Source organism: Conger conger, chromosome 15, assembly GCF_963514075.1.
Source record: "Conger conger chromosome 15, fConCon1.1, whole genome shotgun sequence".
Lineage (NCBI taxonomy): Eukaryota > Metazoa > Chordata > Actinopteri > Anguilliformes > Congridae > Conger > Conger conger.
Window position 1 is genome coordinate 3,261,838 of NC_083774.1, and position 20,000 is coordinate 3,281,837.

At 51.3% G+C, this 20,000-nt stretch overlaps 1 protein-coding gene across 3 annotated transcripts in view; it reads left to right on the top strand.

The window, feature by feature from the left end:
* The window catches only part of gse1b (Gse1 coiled-coil protein b), a 347,175-nt gene that overhangs the window by 104,311 nt on the left and 222,864 nt on the right, over positions 1-20,000 (top strand). For all 3 annotated transcript variants that reach the window (XM_061221314.1, XM_061221315.1, XM_061221316.1), the window contains exon 2: positions 1,463-1,643. In XM_061221314.1, coding sequence (XP_061077298.1) covers positions 1,463-1,643 — 181 coding nt within the window. The remainder of the gene's footprint in view (positions 1-1,462; positions 1,644-20,000) is intronic.

The window sequence follows — 20,000 nt, forward strand, 5'->3', positions numbered from 1 at the left end:
TGCCGTGTTGAGACTGTCGTCAGGGAAGATTCGGCTGCTCATACTGCATTTCGTGCGTGTCCATGTCTTGTCTTCTAGCCGTGGAAGTGCGTATCTTCCCCACCCGAGATTTGATTGGCCACGAGCCGACGGCGAAGGTCCTTTCATGCTGGATTTCATATTGAATTTTGTAGACCTATGCTTTTGCTTTTTTTTTTTATATCTCCTGTTTCAAACACAGTTGTATTTGAGGGGTTCAGTGCTACAGATCCTCACAGAGGCCCCCTCCCCCCCTCCCCGCGTGTAGCTAAGGCGTTTGGTCTGAGTGCAAGCTGTGACTCCAGGATGCGATTACGAATCTGGAGGCCTCCCTTGTGCCGGCGTCTCCGCGGTAAACACCCCCCTGCCACCGCCAACCGCCGGCGTGTTTAAACGGGCGTATTGATCACGGGGCCCCGTCTGCGGATCGAACCCCCAGAGTACTCCTCTCTCCCCGCCGCCCCCCCCCCACGTCTCCCTGGGAGCCTGACAAGCTGCTCCTTCATGTCTCGCTCAAGTTCGCTCCTCTCATCTGGTTTAGCGAAACGCTTCCCCCCCGACAACGTTCGCCTGGAAATTACCTGCCAAGTCCCTTAGGCCCTTTCCGTTTGTTACCGACAGCTCTATTCTAAATAAAAGTTTCTTCTGTGGTGCCGTGTACCAGCTCTCCTGGAGAGGCTTCTGAAGGATAACACGGGCGGGAGGAGGCGACAGAAGTTCTGTGTGACAGCTCTATATGCCGGCGGCCATTTTGTTTCTGTCTCCAAAGGTAGTGCGTGGAAAAAAAAAAGGAATTTGGGAGGGGTTACTTTGTGTTTACATTCAAAGAGCCGTCGAAATCAAACTGATTTGCTCATTAGTGGTCTTGCTGCTAAGAGCAATAATCACGCTCCTCTTTTCCTTCTGTCCATGCAAACTTCAGTCTCTTTATTGTGGTTTGAGAGCCAAGTGACTGATCATCATAAATGCAAACTGCTTTTCTTGCAAAAAAGCAAATTAACATGTGGCGTTGGTGGGCAGGTTTTTTTACATTCAGAGTAAAACAAAATCGGCAATGGTGCCTCAAGCCCTGGTGTAGTCACGATAAGATCCGCACGGCCGTTGGGCTCTTGAGCAAGGCCCTTAACCCCGCATTGCTCCCCGGGCACTGCACTGTGGCTGCCCACTGCTCCAAAGTAACCGGGATGGGTCAAATGCAGAGGATAAATCGAGGGTTTTAGTGTGCGAGTGGCAGTAGTGCCATTTTGTCGCAAAATGAGTATCATAGATCAAAAGATAAGATGTGGCATCTTTAACTTCATTTTTTCATTTTTTTTTTTTTTTTTCTCTCCTGTAAAATTTTCAAAATGGCACACCGAACCCTCGAAATGACCCCACGGGGGTTCAGTAAAGTGTACCTTCCTCCTCCTCCTCTTCCTCCTCTGAGCGTGTCTCTCTCCCGCAGAGCTCCTCGTCGTTGGCGGAGGCGGCGGCCGGCTGCAGTCAGGCCGTGGAGGCGGGTCTGCCCAGCGGAGCGTCCGGAGAGCCCGGCGAAGAGGCAGGCCCAGCGCGGGAGCCTGGAGCCCGAGTCTCCCCCACCCTGCCCTCCGCCCCGGAGACGGACAGCGGGGGTCCCCCACCTTCCAGTGAGTCTCTGCCTGACCCCCACCCTGCCCCTGCCCCCCTCTCTACACCTGTCCCCCTCTACCCCACTCCCCCCTCCCCCCCGCCCCGGAGCCAGACAGCGGGGGTCCCCAAACTTCCCCACCCTGCCCTGGTCCCCTACCTTCCCTCTGCCCCCCCCCCCCCCCCCTTGCTGTGCTCCATGCTCTACCTCAGTCACTGAATCCATTTGGGGCTTTGGTGTCACTTGTGTTGTGTTGAGGAGTTGTGGTTCATGTGCAAAGTAAAGGGTGTTTTGGTCATTTGACCAATCACTGGCCCCCTTATGCGCAAAGCTAATGAGGCCAGTGTTTTGGTTTTTGAAAATTTTCACACTTTTGTTTTGCTGTTGGTCATGTTACAGCTTGATGGGCAATTAAAGAAAATGTTTTCCCACTTAATGTGAGGTGATCCTCTCCAGGTGGCCAATACACGTGGCATAGTCAGTCCTTAATCTTGACCCTGGATCAACTTCTCAAGGAAGCGGTGAAATATTACCTTGCTCTGTGTTTACACTGGAGGTTTTTACGTGCCCTGACACGAGAATCCTGAAGAGTTAAGTGCGCTGCCAAAAAAAACTAGATTAGAAAGTGAATTGAATACAGAGACGGAAGCTTCAGTGCGTTGCTTCTCGCTGCGTTCATGGCTTTCCTGTTTAATGTGGTTCTACTTGTTCTGAAGTTTCCATGGAAATATCTCTCCGAATGTCAGGTGCTGGATAAACTAGTCCATACGATTGTTTGCTCATTTCTATTTCTCAGTGCAAATAAATGCAAAACGTTTGTGTATACATGCAAATATGCGCCTACAAGTGAAAGCTTTTTAAACTGGAAGGCGAGTGACAAGTCAAGATCCATCTGAGAATTATGAAAACTCTAAAGGACTGTCTTGCGATGCCCATGTTGCTCAGGGTCGGTATTAATTAATTAATACCGTACAGTAAATGTGAGAGGAAGATGCATTTATTCGGTGGCCATTTTGGATGTGCCAATTGAGATCATCGAGTGAAGGCAGTTAAAGAATAACCATGTATGTTCAGATTGTTTGATTGTCATACTGGGTTTATAGATCTGCGTGACCTGGCAAAACCATGTTGATTGTGAATGATAAATGAGCAATTCATGTACAGTAAATACTTTTTGGTGCGTGGGAAAAAATTTGGGTTTCAAATGATGCCAACAATGTTATGTTTAGGTTCAGTTAAGTCACTCATCATTAGAGCTTGAGCAGTCCTGCAGGAGCGATAGCCATCTTTAGAAATGTTAGAAACTTAGCATATCAGTTAATCCATGCAAATGTGGTTTTGATATCCCGCGAAACAAAGGCAACTCCTCGAAAGTCAACGTGTCTGCTTTTAGCAGCGTAGTTTCTATCAAACTTTTCTGTTCTTTTCTGGCTGTTGGAAGTGAACGTGGGTGATATTGACGTGCGTTATTTTCCGACTGAAGTATTGGTCAGGGAGGTGGCGAATTTACACAAGAATTTTGCTCAATCAGTAACGCTGGATTAAAAGGCAGCCGCCCCTTGAAATGTGATAAAACAACGTTTCAACATCACTCTTACTTAATACCACTTCCTGTTTCATTGGAGCTCCCTGACACCAATGTTTATCACCTTTTTCATCACCCGACTTTCTGTCTTTAACTTTAATCTGTCATCGAGAATAACACTTGTTCCCTGTTGGCATACTGTAAGACAGTACATGCCCCAGACCTGGATGTGAAATTCTGTACTGCAATTGTTTTGGTTTCAAATACTTTTCTGTGCTCCATTGATAACATTTTGGATAAAAGCATCTGCTGAAGAAAATGTAATGTGATTGATCTTGGCGGGTGCAACCAAGAGGACCAGAGGGGCATTGTTGGCACTTCATGAGAGTACTTCAGAGGTTCCACTAACACCAGACAAGCTCAGCAAAGCCTAGAAAAGTATCTGAATCCGAAACAATTGCGGATATGACCCAGGTCCGATTAGCAGAACCCTCATTGGGTTTTCTATACCGGGCGTGTGAACACAGAAGGGTGTACCGACCCAGGACACTGGACCACGGCTGTTTAAATTAGACTCAGAGATCCTCTGAGCGACAGTAAAGGGGGGTAATGGAGCCTTCAGCGTGAGAATCATGATCTCCTCCTGCTGCTGTTGTGAAGTTTTACATTTGAGGCACATTATTATGAAATATATTACCGTCTGTTATATGGCGGTAATATATTACTGTTCTGTAAAACTGGACTTTCTCAATCTCGCGTCTGGGGTGGCAGCAGACTGGGGCTTGACTGCGGCATGCGCTGAGGGATTGTTTTTCTGTACCTGTGTGGGCAGGTAAAAACACAGAAGAGATTGAGCTCTTGTACTCGCTGGGGACAGTTTGTCCTTGACCAGACGGGTTTTATGAACACGGTCTCCGTGGGCGGGAGTGATGCACAGTGCGTGGGGTGGAAGGGCCTGGAGGTGTGGTGCCATCGGGGCAGAGACAGACAAGCTTGAGGAAGGCCAGGGCTGCAACCTAGCCCACCGTGTTTACACATATGAGGATTTACTGCATTGTGAAGCTTCATTGAATACATACACTCAGTGAGCATTTTATTGGGTGTTTATTAGACTTCTTTTTTTGCTCTTCCCCTCTGACCTCTCATTAACAGCACATTTTTGCCCACAGAACTGCTGCCCACTGGATGTTTTTTGTTTTTCGCACCATTGTCTGCAAACTCTAGAGACTGTTGTGTGTGAAAGTCACAGGAGACCAGCAGTTTCTGAAATACTCAAACCACCCTGTTTGGCACCAACTGTCATTCCACGGTCAAAGTCACTGAGATCATATTTCTTCACATTTAGTCTGAACAACAGCTGGAACCTCTTGGGACTATGTGTGCATGCTTTTATGCTTTTACTTGCTGCCACATGATTGGCGAAGTAAATATTTTGCATTAACAAGCTGGTGTACAGGTTGACCTCATAAACTACTCACTCAGTGTATATCGCTCTTTGTCTGCTTCCATTTTGCAATCGCCTGAATTGAAAGCCTTTAATACAATATGACCATATTCTCAACAGCACACGCAACACCATGCAAGATGGAGTGGACCAAAAATGTTCTCTGGAAAGGAGAGATGTGTTTGCACACTAATTGATTCATGCATATCAATTTACATATGTTATATGCATGTGTATATAAAACCAAAACATATTTATTTTAGTTAAGGCATATCTCAGTTTAACTTTCCGCTCTGTTAATTCACTTCATTTCGCAGCATATTTTAATTTGCTTGGTTGTGCAGTCTTCAAAATGCTACCCAGATCCTTGCTAGCTGACTAATTATTTTCATGTAATTTGTTCAGAAAACACTCAGAGAAACATTTTTCCCTAGTGCAATATGTAAACTGGCATGTGTTTTAATGTGTACTGAAAGATATGCCTTCGTTGCCAAATTACAGCACTTGTCATATTCAATAAGTCTAATTTAATCTAGGAAGATTTTTCTGCGATGATGAAACTGTCGCTGTGAAATCTGACGGCTCGGCTCGGTCTGTATGAAAATGCTATTTTTAAACGTACATATTTTTCATTTCTTATACCATCCGGTGAAAATCTACAGCTAATTTTCATTGCTGAACATCGCTGTCATGAATTGCACTGAGTTTATCATTTTTGCGATTAGTTGTTTTTTTTTTTGTTTTTTTTTATCTCTAAATATTTTTACAGTTAGTGAAGAGATGAGAATACCCGTGAGGATTCTGTCATCCTTTATTTATTTGAGTCGATCGCTATTTCACATTCCGGTTACGCTTCTTAAATAATGACTCTGACGTTTGTTTGCAAAGAGAAAAGACGTCTTAACGGAGCCTTCTTTAAAAGCCGGCGTTGCGGTACGGTTTCACGCAGGAATACGGCGGAGTGGGAGTTAAAGAGAGGAACAGAGAACGCGAGCGGCATTTTCCCTCTTTAACATCGGAGGCGATCGGACTACCGAGGCTCGTCACTGACTCAGGGAATGTCTCCAGACGGGATGTTAAAGAGGGTTGAGCATGAAATCGCACTAAAGCGTGACCTATAAAGACCTCCCCCACTCTTTGATGTGACCGCTCTGGCCCTGGCGGCGGCCATTTTGTGACCTCCCCGTTGCTCGGTGGAGCTCCGAGATGGTGCCCGTGTCAGGATCGCAGCCATACCTGGACGACGGTCTGCAGGGGGCCCGCACTGTGACCCCTCCCTCCCTCCCTCCCTTGTTTGTCCGCATGTCCTCGCTTGGCGGTCCGTCAGGCGGTGTTGTCATACGGGCTCTGAGACGCACACACCCTGTATTCCTCTTAACAACGGAGCGTGACCCCAAACCGGCTGTCATCGCACGGAAGCGCTCCCCCCCGCGCTGTGTTGCAGTGTATAATCACACGTGTGTGATACGCGGACGGCTCACTTCCACTGGTTTTTTTTCCTCTTTTTTTTTTTTTTTGGTTGCATAAAGGAATGTTCATGAATATTTCACAGCCGGTCTGAGGTCTTCACGGGGCGGCGGGTGGCGGATGGATAGACCGTGGGGAGGAGGGCGAGAGGGAGAGAGAAACAGGGGAAGGTGAAAAGAGGAGTGTCTCTGGAGCGGTGTGGTCCGCGGGCGAGGCTAAGGAGGACGCGCTCGTGTGTGTTTGTGCTGAAAGTGTCTCTTCACATCAGGGCTGGGACAGCATCCCCGCTCCCCGCTCACAGTTCTTCCTCTCCTCCGTTTCACCCCTCAGTCCTGCCGGAGGCCGCGAATCGTAAAACGGAGCGAGTCGTCGGGCGTTCAGTTAGCTGGGGGTGCTCTCGCAGTGAGCCCCCCGTCCGTCCGCGGGAGGGGCTGATTCGGGGTGATGTCATGCCGTGAGCGCCCCCCCCTCGGCAGGGCAGGAGAGAGAAGTCCGCTGAATCGGCCTCGTGTGCGGAAACACGCCCAGCGTCTTCCCGCCCCTTTCACAGCCCTTCTTATCACTTCCCGTGAAGTGTGTGTGTCCCAGTATCTCCCGCTTTTACACACGGTACACGTCCCTCTGTGATTTGACGTGCGAAGTTTGAGCCGTTATCACGTTACAGCTCGTTACACTGGCGCAGACGAGCTGGTCCAGAAGATCCGGAAGACTCCCTGTCACGCTGAAACTGCAGCAGCCCCAGAGATCCGCTCTCCTCCAGCGGCCAAGCGTCGAGCTTTCACCCAACCTGCACCGCGGGCCCGTGACATCCCCCCAACCCGGGACCAGGGGCGGCGCTCTGCGCTCTACCCACAATCCCCTTCTGTGCTGCCGGCCCACGTTGCACTGCGGTTGAGGAGGTAACCATGGCGGCGGGAAGCGTTTTCTCCGGTTGTCGTATCATCAGACGCGCACGTTCTTTATCCCGCGGACCTGTCACATATCATATTCCCCCCGCTTGGTTTCCGTCGCCCTAGAAGTGCGCAGATTGCCGGGAGATGGGTCTGATCTATCATCCCCCTCCCTTTCCATGCTCACCGCTCCTGATGTCAGGCCTGCCACATGCAATATTCCCAGATTTAAGCCCTAATGCGCTGTCAGTTTGCCGCGGAAGTCTTTTTGATTGACCAGTTTTCTCCCGAGGGGCCCCGGTGATTCAGATCCTCTCCGGTGAACTTCCCGTTGAACCGAGGCAGGGAAAACCACGGAAAAGACGGAGCGTTTTTAATTTGTGTGCTGGGCTGCGGCCTGTGAAGCTGCCAGGATTACGCAGGCACCTTGACGGAGACACTGATATCATTGTGCCCACACCTACTCCGTCTCTCTGCTCCTTTCAGCGCTGCACTCTCCCCGTGAAAAGTACTTTTGTAAGTGACTTTGGCTAAAAGTGTCTGCTAAATGACTAAATTGTGAATTGATTACTGTTATCACGCTCAAGGCCACGCAGCCCACTCTCCCTGCACTGTGAATAGAAGCAGGGGAGGTCTGTGTGTGTGTGCGTGCGTGCGTGCGTGCGTGCGTGCGTGCGTGCGTGCGTGCGTGCGTGCGTGCGTGCGTGCGTGCGTGCGTGCGTGCGTGCGTGTGTGTGTGTGTATGAGGGATGGTCTGTGTGTGTGTGTGTGTGTGTGTGTGTGTGTGTGTGTATATGAGGGATGGTCGGTGTGTCTGTGTGTGTGTGTGTGTGTGTGTGTGTGTATATGAGGGGAGGTCGGTGTGTCTCTCTGTGTGTGTGTGTGTGTGTGTGTGTATGAGGGGAGGTCGGTGTGTCTCCGTGTGTGTGTGTGTGTGTGTGGGGTCGGTATGCGCTATTTGTTGGCGCCTTGCTGTGAAGCGAGCACTTCAAAGCCCTGCGTGTTCCCGCCGTAGTTATGCGGCGGCTCTCCCTCCCCGCACGTCTAAAATGGCTCCCTGACTCATCGCCGGCTCCCACTCAGGATGCGCCTCGTTCCGCAGCAGCCCGCCGGCTCCCGGGCTCTCGAGCCGCTCCGCCCCGCGTCTTTCCTTTGTTTCGTTTTTTTGGGTTTTCCACCTGCCTTTTCTGTCGACTCGAGAAGAAGCGAAACTGGAAAGTGCTTCGGTTTGTCTGGTGAGTGGATTGAGCAGCAGGCCCCAGTGGTGGAGTCAGACTGCTCTGCGCGTAGCAGGTCCTGTGTCAGGGCTCGGAGACAGAAAGCGAAACCCCCCCCCGGGGGGGTTGTGGCGAAGGTTTAACCCACACCCCCCCACTTCTGCTCCATGGCGACGTTCACAGATCTCTCAGGTGGCCGCAGTGAGAAAGCTGTTCTTGTCACGTCTGTAAATTTGGGGGAAGTTACAGTTGCGCGGGCAGATGTCCCGAGTGCGGCGTGTGAGAAACAGGCCCCCGGGCTGAGGGAACCGGAGGGAGGAGTCCAGGGTTTAGACCGGCTACAAGAACAGAGAAGGTTTAATGTTCAGAGGTGAACTTGATTCTGAAGCAGGAAGTCGACGGCAGTAGACTCCTGTCGCTCTCGCGCCGACGTGTGACTTTGCATCGGTGCGCTGCCGGCCGCCGTGTGATTTCGCCTGCAGTCGCTCAGACGGCGCGGGCAGGAAGAAGGAGAAGGAGGAGAAGAGGAGGAGATCCGGGCGATGTGGAGGCATCTGATGGAGGATCACAGGAGACGGGGTGGCTGGCGGAAGCAGCTGCGTGGTAGGACTCACCTCTCCTCTCGTTTCCGGCGCTGTGGTGTCTGAGCGTCACGTGACCCGGGCGGGCTGTTCCGCGGCGCGGTGTGGAGTTTGGGCGTTTTGGGGCGCAGGTGTGATTACAGGCTTGGGCTGCAGGGGCCATGGCGCCTCTCTCTGCCTGCCCTGGAGCTCCTCTCTGCCTCCCCTGGAGCTCCTCTCTGCCTCCCCTGGAGCTCCTCTCTCCCTGCCCTGGAGCTCCTCTCTGCCTCCCCTGGAGCTCCTCTCTGCCTCCCCTGGAGCTCCTCTCTGCCTCCCCTGGAGCTCCTCTCTGCCTCCCCTGGAGCTCCTCTCTGCCTCCCCTGGAGCTCCTCTCTGCCTGCCCTGGAGCTCCTCTCTGCCTCCCCTGGAGCTCCTCTCTGCCTCCCCTGGAGCTCCTCTCTGCCTCCCCTGGAGCTCCTCTCTGCCTCCCCTGGAGCTCCTCTCTGCCTCCCCTGGAGCTCCTCTCTGCCTCCCCTGGAGCTCCTCTCTGCCTCCCCTGGAGCTCCTCTCTGCCTCCCCTGGAGCTCCTCTCTGACAGCGCACCTCCGCTCAGCAGCGTCTGCTCACAGCCTGGGTAGTGCAACACCACTCAGGCGCTGCGTCAGGGGGAACCAGGTCCCTGCTCCTCACTGCGGGGGGCGTCTGTCTGCCGGGGGGGACGTCGCGGCGTCGGGCGTGCGCGTGGGGCTCGTGGCTCAAGTGCACGACTGAGACCCGCAAGGTCGGTGGTTCAAATCCCCGGTGTAGCCGCTATAAGATCTGCACAGCTGTTGGGCCCTTGTGCAAGGCCCTTAACCGTTGCTCCAGGGGGGGGGGGGGGTTGCCCCATGCTTAGTCTCATCAACGGCAAGTCGCTTTGGATGAAAGTGTCAGCTACATGTGTGGGGCTGGAAGGCGGGCTTCTGGCGCCGGTGAGGGCTGTTATTGGGCCGACTGTGCTGACGGTCGATACCCAGAGAGAACCCAGTGAGCCACAAAACCAACACATGGTCTTTTATTTATCCAACCAGGAAACCCCCATCGAAATCGAAATCGAAGATCGAAGGGGAACTTGACATGAAACACAAAGTTACACAGCAGTTTGCCCTTAACCCTGCATTGCTCCAGGGGAGGATTGTCTCCTACTTAGTCTGATCAACTGTACGTCGCTTTGGATTAAAGCCAAATGACATGTTAAGTAATGTAGAGCAGTATTTCCCTTCTTCTGGCCTTTGCCCTTTCTGCGCAGAGAGGAGATCTGCAAAAGGCTCGATGGTTTGAAGGTGAGGAAACCGAGGTGTTGGCGGTTTACCTTCTACGGCATCCGCCAACTCGCTCCCTGAAACCGAGAAATAAAGCCGCCCATGACTCACGCCCGCTCTTGCAGCAGTGCTCCAGTACCACTCGAGAGACAAGGCGGGCTTTTGTTTGTTTGTTCGTTTGACTTTGGTTGACAAGTCCCCTCCTCTTTCTTCCTGTGGAAACATCACCCTGTCGATGGCTCCTAGCCCCAGAGCATGCTGGGATAGCTTGGCTGCCCTGCTGGTGGCTTTGTGCTCACCCCCTGCCTCACGTCCCTCCACATACTGAATTATGCTCCTGTATGTTTTGACGTTTCGCCGACAGCCTTGCGCAGAGGTTAAGTGCCGTACCCAAGAGCACAGCGGCAGTGACCCAGCTGGGAGTCAAACTCGCAAACCTTGGGGTTGCCAGACACGTTCCCTCACAGCGACACCGCGCTGGCACCCGCACGGCTCCCTGACTCCCTGACTCCCTGACTCTCTGACTCCCTGACTCCCTGACTCCCTGACTCTCTGACTCCCTGACTCTCTGACTCCCTGACTCCCTGACTCTCTGACTCCCTGACTCTCTGACTCCCTGACTCCCTGACTCCCTGACTCTCTGACTCTCTGACTCCCTGACTCCCTGACTCCCTGACTCGCTGGCGGGCCTCGAGTGCCGGTGACAAACTCTCAGCGGCAAACGCTGCGTTCACCGCGCATCGGTGGCACAGATTCAAGCGAGTGCTTTTTAAAGCTCTGCCTGAAAGGATGCAACCAGAAATGTCCTCTTCAGCAACGCTGAATGTCCTCCAAGTCTGGCGCTCACGGCATTAAGGTTACTGCTTTAAATATGAGCAATGTTTCTGTTAATTCACTGTTTTTTTCTGATGGCTCTTTTAAAAAAATATATATATACTAAATTCCACATACTATTAGTCTCATTAGCCTTCTAATTAGTATTCTACGAGTGTTGAACCTCCACAAGTACTGAAACTCTAATATATGCATTATATCTCCACAGCCAGATACTCTCCGTAGAAGCGGTTTGTCTGAATGTGCGAAAGGCAGTTGTGCGGTTTGCTTGCATCACTTGTTTTTTAAAATGAGGGAAAAAATGACCCTGAACCACTCTGTGTATGACCGCAACGCTTGGAGATGTGATGTTTGTTTGGCGTTGGAGAATGGCTGACCTCTGACCTCTGGAGCTGTGAGTTCTCTCCACACTGTGTCCCTTTGTGTTTCCTCTGGCCACGGAAACACTCGCTGATGACGACTCCAAAGTGAGCTACAGTTGATTAGACTAAAGCGGGGGACGGTCCGCCCTGGATTCAATGCGGGGTCAAGGGCCTTGCTGGATTGCCCAATAGCTGTGCGGACCTTATCGTGGCCACTGCGGGGCTTGAACCACCAACCCAGTCATGTACCGGGGGGGGGGGGGATTCCTCTGTAGTGGTGGCCTGACTGCCGATCAGGCCCGGACTGGAGGCGGGAGGAGAGGATGAGTAACTCATCACCCCAGATCCTGTACAGTCGAGTGGCAGCAGGGAGGGTGGATGCTGTAGAGATGAGTAATGGGGGGGGGGGATCTAAGATGGCCCCCGGGTTCTGGAAGTATCTTCCGCCTCACTGTCTCTCCGCTCGGCTGAACTCCCCCCGTGGCACTGACAGACTTTTCCCTGAAAGGCCGGAGCGAGAGAGACAGAAAGACATCCCACACACACACGCACACGCACACACACACACACACACACACACACACACACACACACACACACACACTCACACACACTCTCACACACACACACACACACACACACACACACACACTCACACACACTCTCACACACACACACACACACACACACACACACACACACACACTTTATTTTCTTCAGTTGGGAGTCGTGGGCTTGGCTGTGGTGGCCGCGGGGCAGGAGGAGAATTAGCGAGGAGACAGTGGCTTCGGCTCCACGCCAGCGTTATTAGTCGCTCGCTGGGCGGACAGAAGGTTGTGCTTTAACTTGAAGCAGAAGGAAGGAGGGGGCGGGGGGGCAGAGGGGGGACGGGGGGGCTGGTGGGGGCAAAATTGGGGCAGGAGGCTTTATACATGTCAGCCGTGACAGCGATGACATCAGCAATGACATCAGTGGAGAACCACAGGAACGACTCCCCTCCAAAACCGACCTCCTCCCCCCCCCCCCCCACGTTGGAGGACTGTGGGTGGGTCAGCTATGCCATCGTGTAACTGGTAACCCTGCAAAGTCACCGCCAGTCCCTCACAGACCACCCTGTCTGGGGCACAATGGAGGAGGAGGAGGGGGGCGAAGCAACTTAAGCTCCTTGTTGCCCTACTCCATCTTTAAATTGCCCCCTCTTGTCTGTTCCATAACTTCCACTGTGGCCCAAAAAGATCAGAGCTGCCAGCAGCTCCCAGAGTCCCCCCCCACCCCCCCTGCCCCCCCTGCCAGGCTCCGGCGCTCCTTGTGTTTGGAATTCTGCGGTGATTATTCCGTCTGCCCTGAGGGCCAGCACCGCTGTGCTGTTAGTCCTGGCTGGGAAGCGCTTTGTGTTTGAGGCTGTTCACCCGCCCGCCCGCCCGCCCGCCCCCGTCTGAGTGGCTCCTGGAGGTGAGGGAACATTCCGCACGCTTCCCGCAGTCACGCGGGGGAAACGCTTCCAACGGAATTCCGCCACACCGCCAGGAAGCCCTCCTGTAGGTTCTCGCTGTTTACTTTACTTAAAGAAAGGGAAAAAAAAAAAAAGAAAAGAAAGAAAGAAAAATGGTTTCTTGCCTGGAGTCAAACGTTTTCTCTTCAATTGCCTGATTTGCGTTTGGCAGGCCTGTTGTCCGCGACGGGGTAATTACAGGGCTGACTCCGTTCATACAGGGAAATTATCCCGCTGCATTGTGTGCTAGCGCTGTCGCCTAACGTCAGCTCTGTCTCCCGCGGTCAGCGTGGACCGTGCTCTCGGCTCCAAGAGCGCGTTTAACCGCGCCGGGCTGCGTGCGCACAGCCAGATCAAACGCTTTACGAGAACAGACATGCGACCCGGCTGTCTTTCTCCAGGGCAGGCTTTCTGCACTGAGGTCACTTCTACTTTCCAGCCGTGACTGAACCTCTGCATGCGACTGCCGTTTATCGTAGCAGTCGTAGTGATAAGTTGCTGTCGTCGTGATAAGTTCTGTTGGATGTTCCCCAAGGCTGATTGCGGTTTTTTTCCTGATCGTTGAAGATGGTTCCAAATTCAGAAATAAAAAAAATACAAAAATAATAAAATGAATACAAATGAATTTAAATCTTGCGAATATACTATTTCTCATGCCTCTCATTCAGCCGGAAGATTCTCTATCTCTAGATTGATTTATTGAGACTTGACCTGGAAGATGAGTGGTTGCATTCCGCTAGCATCAACGCATAACCTTCCTAAAAATGTGTTATGCTTACCTGAGCCCTTCAGGTGTATGGCAGGAGACAGCACTTTACTGTGTGTCAAATTTCTCCGGTTCTGAAGTGGAATGGCCTCCTCCAGACCTTCCTCCATACCTCTCTCCAGATCTCCCCTCCAGATCTCCCTCCAGACCTCCCTCAGACCTCCCACGTCCCCCCTCTCCAGGAACAGGTGTTTGGCCCGTTCCCTCGGGGCCCTCGCCGTGACCCCTGGGTCGGGTCGGGTGACCTTTGACCCTGTAATTGGAAACGGCAAGCTTTAAAGGTGTCGGCAGCCGGGACCTCTGCCTGGCCGTGTGAAGTGGGGAGGATCAGGAGATTTAGGCTTTCTGTGTGTTCGGCGCTTTGGGAGTTTGGCCACCCGTATTATTTACTGGTCGCTGGTGGAGTTTTATTTTTTCTCGCCACTGTTTGAGGATTTTTCTCCCCACAAGGGAGTTTTTTTTTTTTTTACCTTGTGTGCTATCTGGCGGCTCAGGACTGGTATTTCCTCTTTTTTTTTCTCTCTCTCCCTTCCCTTCTGTTACTCCGTAAAGCGTCTTCGTGACAGTCCTCTGTGAAAGTGCTGTACGAATGAAATTGAATTGGAATTGAATTGAACTGAATCTGTGCCGAGTGAGTGAGGCACTGACTCAGAGAGCTCTCTGCGGTGGAGTTAACCCTCAGCCGGGGGGACCGGGGGCCCAGCGTCTGTGTGGCTCCGTCCGAGCAGGCAGTGGCCTGGGCCGGTTCGGCTCGACGGGGGCCCTGACCCCAGGAATGCGCCCGGAAAACCCTGCTGGTGCACGGAGTCCGGCTGCAGTCTCCGACTCCAGGCTGCTGTAGTGCGTGTGTGGCTTCCCAGGTCAGAGGGAGAGTTTAGGAATGGCGTCTGCTGTGTGTATGTGTGTGAGAGAGAGAGTGTGTGTCTGTGTGTGTGTCTGTGTGTGTGTCTGTCTGTGTCTGTCTGTGTGTGTCTGTGTGTGTCTGTGTGTGTATGTCTGTGCATATCCGTGTTTGTGTGTACGTCTATGTGTCTCTGTCCTCCTGTATGTTTGTGTGTCTCTATAGTTGTGTGCGTGTGCGTGTGCGTGTGCGTGTGCGTGTGCGTGTGAGTGTGAGTGTGAGTGTGAGTGTGAGTGTGAGTGTGAGTGTGAGTGTGAGTGTGAGTGTGAGTGTGAGTCCGTGCATATCCGTGTTTGTGTGTACGTCTATGTGTCTCTGTCCTCCTGTGTGTTTCTGTGTCTCTATAGTTGTGTGTGTGTGTGTGTGTGTGTGTGTGTGTGTGTGTGTGTGTGTATTATCAACTCTATTCTAACAGCATCCAGGCCAGCATTTTGAATCAGCATAAAATCAATGAAACACTGTTGGAAGTACGATGAGGAGTCTGAACACCAGCTTGTGTGTGTCTGTGTGTGTCTGTGTGTGTGTGTGTGTGTGTGTGTGTGTTTCTGTCTGAACACCAGCTTGTGTTTGTGTGTGTGTGTGTGTGTGTGTGTGTGTGTTTCTGAACACCAGCTTGTGTGTGTGTGTGTGTGTGTGTGTGTGTGTGTGTGTGTGTGTGTGTGTGTGTGTGTGTGTGAGAACACCAGCTTGTTTGGAAGAGGAATGTGAGTTTCATGCTGGTGTCCTGGGACCTTTGATCCCTGTAGCACAGTGCAGGTCTGCGTTTGGAGAGGGTGGATAGTGCGTTGAGAGCTGCGATTGTTCTTCGACACACAACACCGTAATGTGATTACTCAGACAGGAATGAGATTACTGCGATTGCACAGGCAAACGCTCTGTAATTGCTCAACGACAATAGCACAAAAATACATCATAATGGAAACAAGCTATTTAGTCATAAGCAACTTTTGTATGTGGCAGCCCTGCTGAGAAAAACAAAAAACAAAAAAAAACAAAAAACAGTTCAAGCAATGTTCTGGAACAGCTAAAAGCTGGTTGACCAGCTCAGACCAGCTCCACGCTCGACATGGTTTGACCAGCTCAAGCTATGTTTTGAAAGCGCAGGTAGCTGCTCATTTCGAGGCGGTCATAGCTGGATTTAACAGCAGGGAGGAGTTTAGCAGTTTTGGTCTTTTTGCGTAGGGCTGTTTGCGGCCACATTGCAGTTGGAGTGCCTCCCCCCCCCCCCTCCCAAGTCTTCTCTAAACACGGGACTGGCAACCCAGGGGGAGAAAATCAACTCAAAAGCAGCTTTTCAAAAATATTTTTGTAGCGTGTGTCTGGAGTGAGTCGTGTGAGCCTGAGGAGACCCTGTGCAGTTTATCTAACACTCTGTGGTGTGCTATCGTACTCTCCAGGGTGTTGGGACTTCACACGCGCATCAGACACGTATGGGAAATTCATGGAGAGATTGAGTATTCACAGAATCTGTCGCGGCCGTACGATCCGCGGTTCTCCAGATGCAGCCTGGAGCACTGGTAGATACTGCAAAACCGTGTGAACAAAAAAAAAAAAAAAAAAACCTTAAAAAACAAAAAACGAGAACTACAGATACGGATTCAAAATAGCGATAACACGCATGGTGTCGAAGTCATTCTGATTCTTTGGTGAGAAGAGGGAAGTCCGGTATGATTTGGAAGTTTTTCCCCTCCTTCCTCCCTGTGGGTTTCTTGTGTCTAAGCCATAGACTTGCGTTCAAAACTTCTGCTTTTGTGGTGATAGCATTTTATTTATTTTTTTCTTTGTCAGAGCTGAATCGGCCACCTGTTTTTCAAAACCATGCCTTTTGGCATAACGGCGTTTCTGAGGCAGTCTGCCAGGGCCTCGTCACGCTCCACAGCGCCCTCTTCAGTCTTGGAGGAGTCATTGCGGTCTGTGAGAAGGGGAACAGGGCGGACAGCAGTTTGGTTTGGTCAGAAACTCTCGGCACAGAGCCTGAGAGTGGGGGGGATACTCAAATCCAACCCCCAAGGCCTCTAGTAAGGCTGTTTGTTTCAACCTGGCAGCTGATTAATTACTTTACCTGTTATTGGGCTGACACTTTTACTCAAAGTGACGTACAGTTGATTAGACTAAGCAGGAGACAGTCCTCCCCTGGAGCAATGCAGGGTTAAGGGCCTTGCTCAAGGGCCCAACAGCTGTGCGGATCTTATCGTGGCGACACCGGGGATCGAACCACCGATGTTGTGGGTCCCAGTCAGGTACATTAGCCACTGCACTACAGTCTGTCCTCCCCCTATTAAGTCCAGTGATTGGCCAGAGATTACACTCACCTGGCGTTCCAGGTTTAAATCGGTCCTGATTTGAGGGGAAGAATGAAAATCAGCATTTGAGCGTCCCCCAGCCTAGGGGAGACAGTGCTAGTGTGAAAGAAGTACCCGTCTGATTATAAGATCCTCGGAGACGGTAAAGGTCAGAGGAACTGACTGTGATGGCAGAGTGAAGTGAGGTTAACGTATGCGCGGTGGCCCTGAATGCCAGGGCGCGTGTGGATCGCCGTGTCCCTGGTGGTGGGTGTGCGTGTCGGGGTGAGTCGGCCTCCGCAGGCATGGTCCCTCCGGCTCTCTGAACGTCATTACGTCATTATGTCATTCCCTGTGTGTCCTGAAGTCGACCGAGGGCACTGCACACTCAGGCTTATTAGCATGCAAAGTCACTTCCTAATGAACACACACACGCACATGCACTCACACACAGACACACGCACATGCTCACATCCGGGCACACCCACACACACGCACATGCACTCACACGCTCATACACACACACACACACACGCTCATACACACACACACACACACACACGCTCATACACACACACACACACACACACACACACACACTCACTCACTCACTCACTCACTCACTCACTCATACACACACATAGACACCCACCCACACACACACATACACACGCGCACGCATACACACACACACACACACTCACACACACACACGCGCGCGCTCATACACACACACACACACACACACACTCACTCACTCACTCACTCACACACATAGACACCCACACACACAGACACACGCGCGCGCATACACACACACACACACACACACACACACACGCGCGCGCTCATACACACACACACACACACACACACTCACTCACTCACTCACTCACACACATAGACACCCACACACACAGACACACGCGCGCGCATACACACACACACACACACACACACACACACTCACTCACTCACTCACTCACTCACTCACACACATAGACACCCACACACACAGACACACGCGCACGCATACACACACGCGCATTGCTGTTCTGTGTGTCAGACAGGTGCAGTCTTTGGGTGAAAGGAGCTGCCTCTCTTAGCAACAGTGAACACCCCTTTTACAATCCCCAAGCTTCCACCTCTCCTCTCTCCTGCCTTCCATCTCTCCCTTTAAAAACGCATCGCCGCTGATAGAGCTTTCTCTACGTACGGATTCGCTCCTTCCGCAGAAATAACTAACTTCTCTTTTTGGATGAGGCATGAGGCAGGCAGTGAACATCATTTGAGTGGAGCGCTGGGGAAATGTATTTAATTAGGTTATGAAATCTCCACACTTTCTGGAGCAGAACACAGACCCAGTCCTGTCTTTAACGACGGTAGTTATCATCACACCGTCTTTAATGGCTTCACACGGATTTTAATAATATCTGCGTATAATATCGCACTGCGTATGCTGCTACCAACACTCCCCAAACACTAAAAAAATAACGAGTTACCTCTTCTTAATAAGTAGAATTTAAGTAAATGCATTAATTAAAGCACTGACAAGTGTGTGTGTGTTTTGAGTCTTTTCTCAAGTGTGTTTTCTGTTTTGATCTTTATCAGTTTCTTGGTTTTTATTTTCTTTTTTTCTTGCGGTGTTAACACATTTACCGGATCTCTCTGTTGCCTTTGTTACCTTAGTACCACACGTGTGCATTCCGCTCTCCAGAATGATCCAATTCTCAAACAAAAGGTGTGGTTGTAACAACATTCAGTGTGTTCATTTTCTCATAAACTGCGTAAACGTAGGTCTGTGATGTTCAGTTGGTTATCCACAGCTGCTAGCCTCCTGGAGGCATCTGCTTCTCTCGTATCTTCATTTTAAAAACCTCCATTTTAGGCTCTGCAGCTCTGCCCATCCCTCCTACACTGGACCGTAAAGCCTTTTCTCCTGTTTGGATGTATCATCAAAATGAGTTTCTTCCTTTTAGCAAGGAAGCAAGGCTTTCTTTTGCCCCATTCTTTTGTTGCTATGTGCATAAACTTTATGAGCAGTTGTCTCCTTACAAATCTGTATTCATGGAGCCCTAGCATAGCTGTGTTTTCCTCTGCCAGTAGAGCCATACAGTATTTATGCTATAGTAAAGGAATGTATTGCGTGCATTGAAGCTTGTAAGCTTAAGCTTCTTGGTTTGAATTAGGGATAAGAATGATGTTTTCTCAGAAGAGACACTATATAACAGGTGTACCCATCCATGTGAGAGTGTGTGCATATATTCAAATACTGCAAATTGTTCATTGCGATGTTAATGAAAATAAACTAAAATTGTATCCCACTTTAGGCATGTGAATAGAACATCCACCGCTTGCCAATTTTTACAGAACTCACTTCACTACAGATTTGTATAGATTCATATTTTTTTAGTTGTATCAGTTTGCTCAGTCTGGAGTTATTTGATTGATAAAGAAGGGTTGTGGTTTAGAGGGCTAGAAGGGGCCCGGGGTTTGGAGTAATGGTGTATAAAAACTGAACAAAAGCCCCTGCGAGCGTAAATCAATATGGGATCAAGAGTCCAGCCGGAGCGACTGCGTTCGCCACCCGCCCCCCCCGGCCGCGTCCGCCCCGCGTCTCTCACCCCTGACCCCCCCCGGCGGTGTCATTCCCCTGTAATCACTTCTCATCTCCGCCGAGATCGCTCCCAGCAGCAGGTACTACCGCTGCCCTCCATGTTACCGTCCCGCCAGCGTCGCCACGGCGACCCGCGTTCACAAACACCCGGGTCTCCCTGGCAACCCCCAACCGCTCTCGGTCCTCACACATTACTCGGGAATTAAAATAAGATAAAGGCACTTAAACGAGGGGGGGGGGTAGCTTGCTCTGTCGTACTGTGTCAGGTTTTCTTCCTGCCCCTGGCTGTGGTTGACCTGAATCCCCAACGCTAAACAGCTGCTTTTCCCTGCTGGGCTTTCAGACGGTTTCTTTTTTTGGGGGGGGGGGGGGGGGTTTACTAAAACAGACCTGTTCTGGTTTTTCTTGGAAGCAGCGAGGCACGTTTTCACGCGTGCCCGACCTCGTAATGACTTGTTGTATATGGTATACTGGGCCATTAAAGAGGGCTGTTAATGTGCCGTTTCCTCCGCTGGTCTGCCGGTCTGCCAAAACAAACCTCCGCACCTGCCACCGTTCCCAGACCCGACGGCCAGGTGGAGGCAGCGTGCGGAGCCCAGCTACTTATTTCCCAGCCTCACACAGCACTCTCTGTCCCCTGGGTATTACCTGCTTATGTAAACTGCTCTCCGTATGTTGAATCTCCTGTTTTAACAACGAATACTCGCTGTTGTCACAT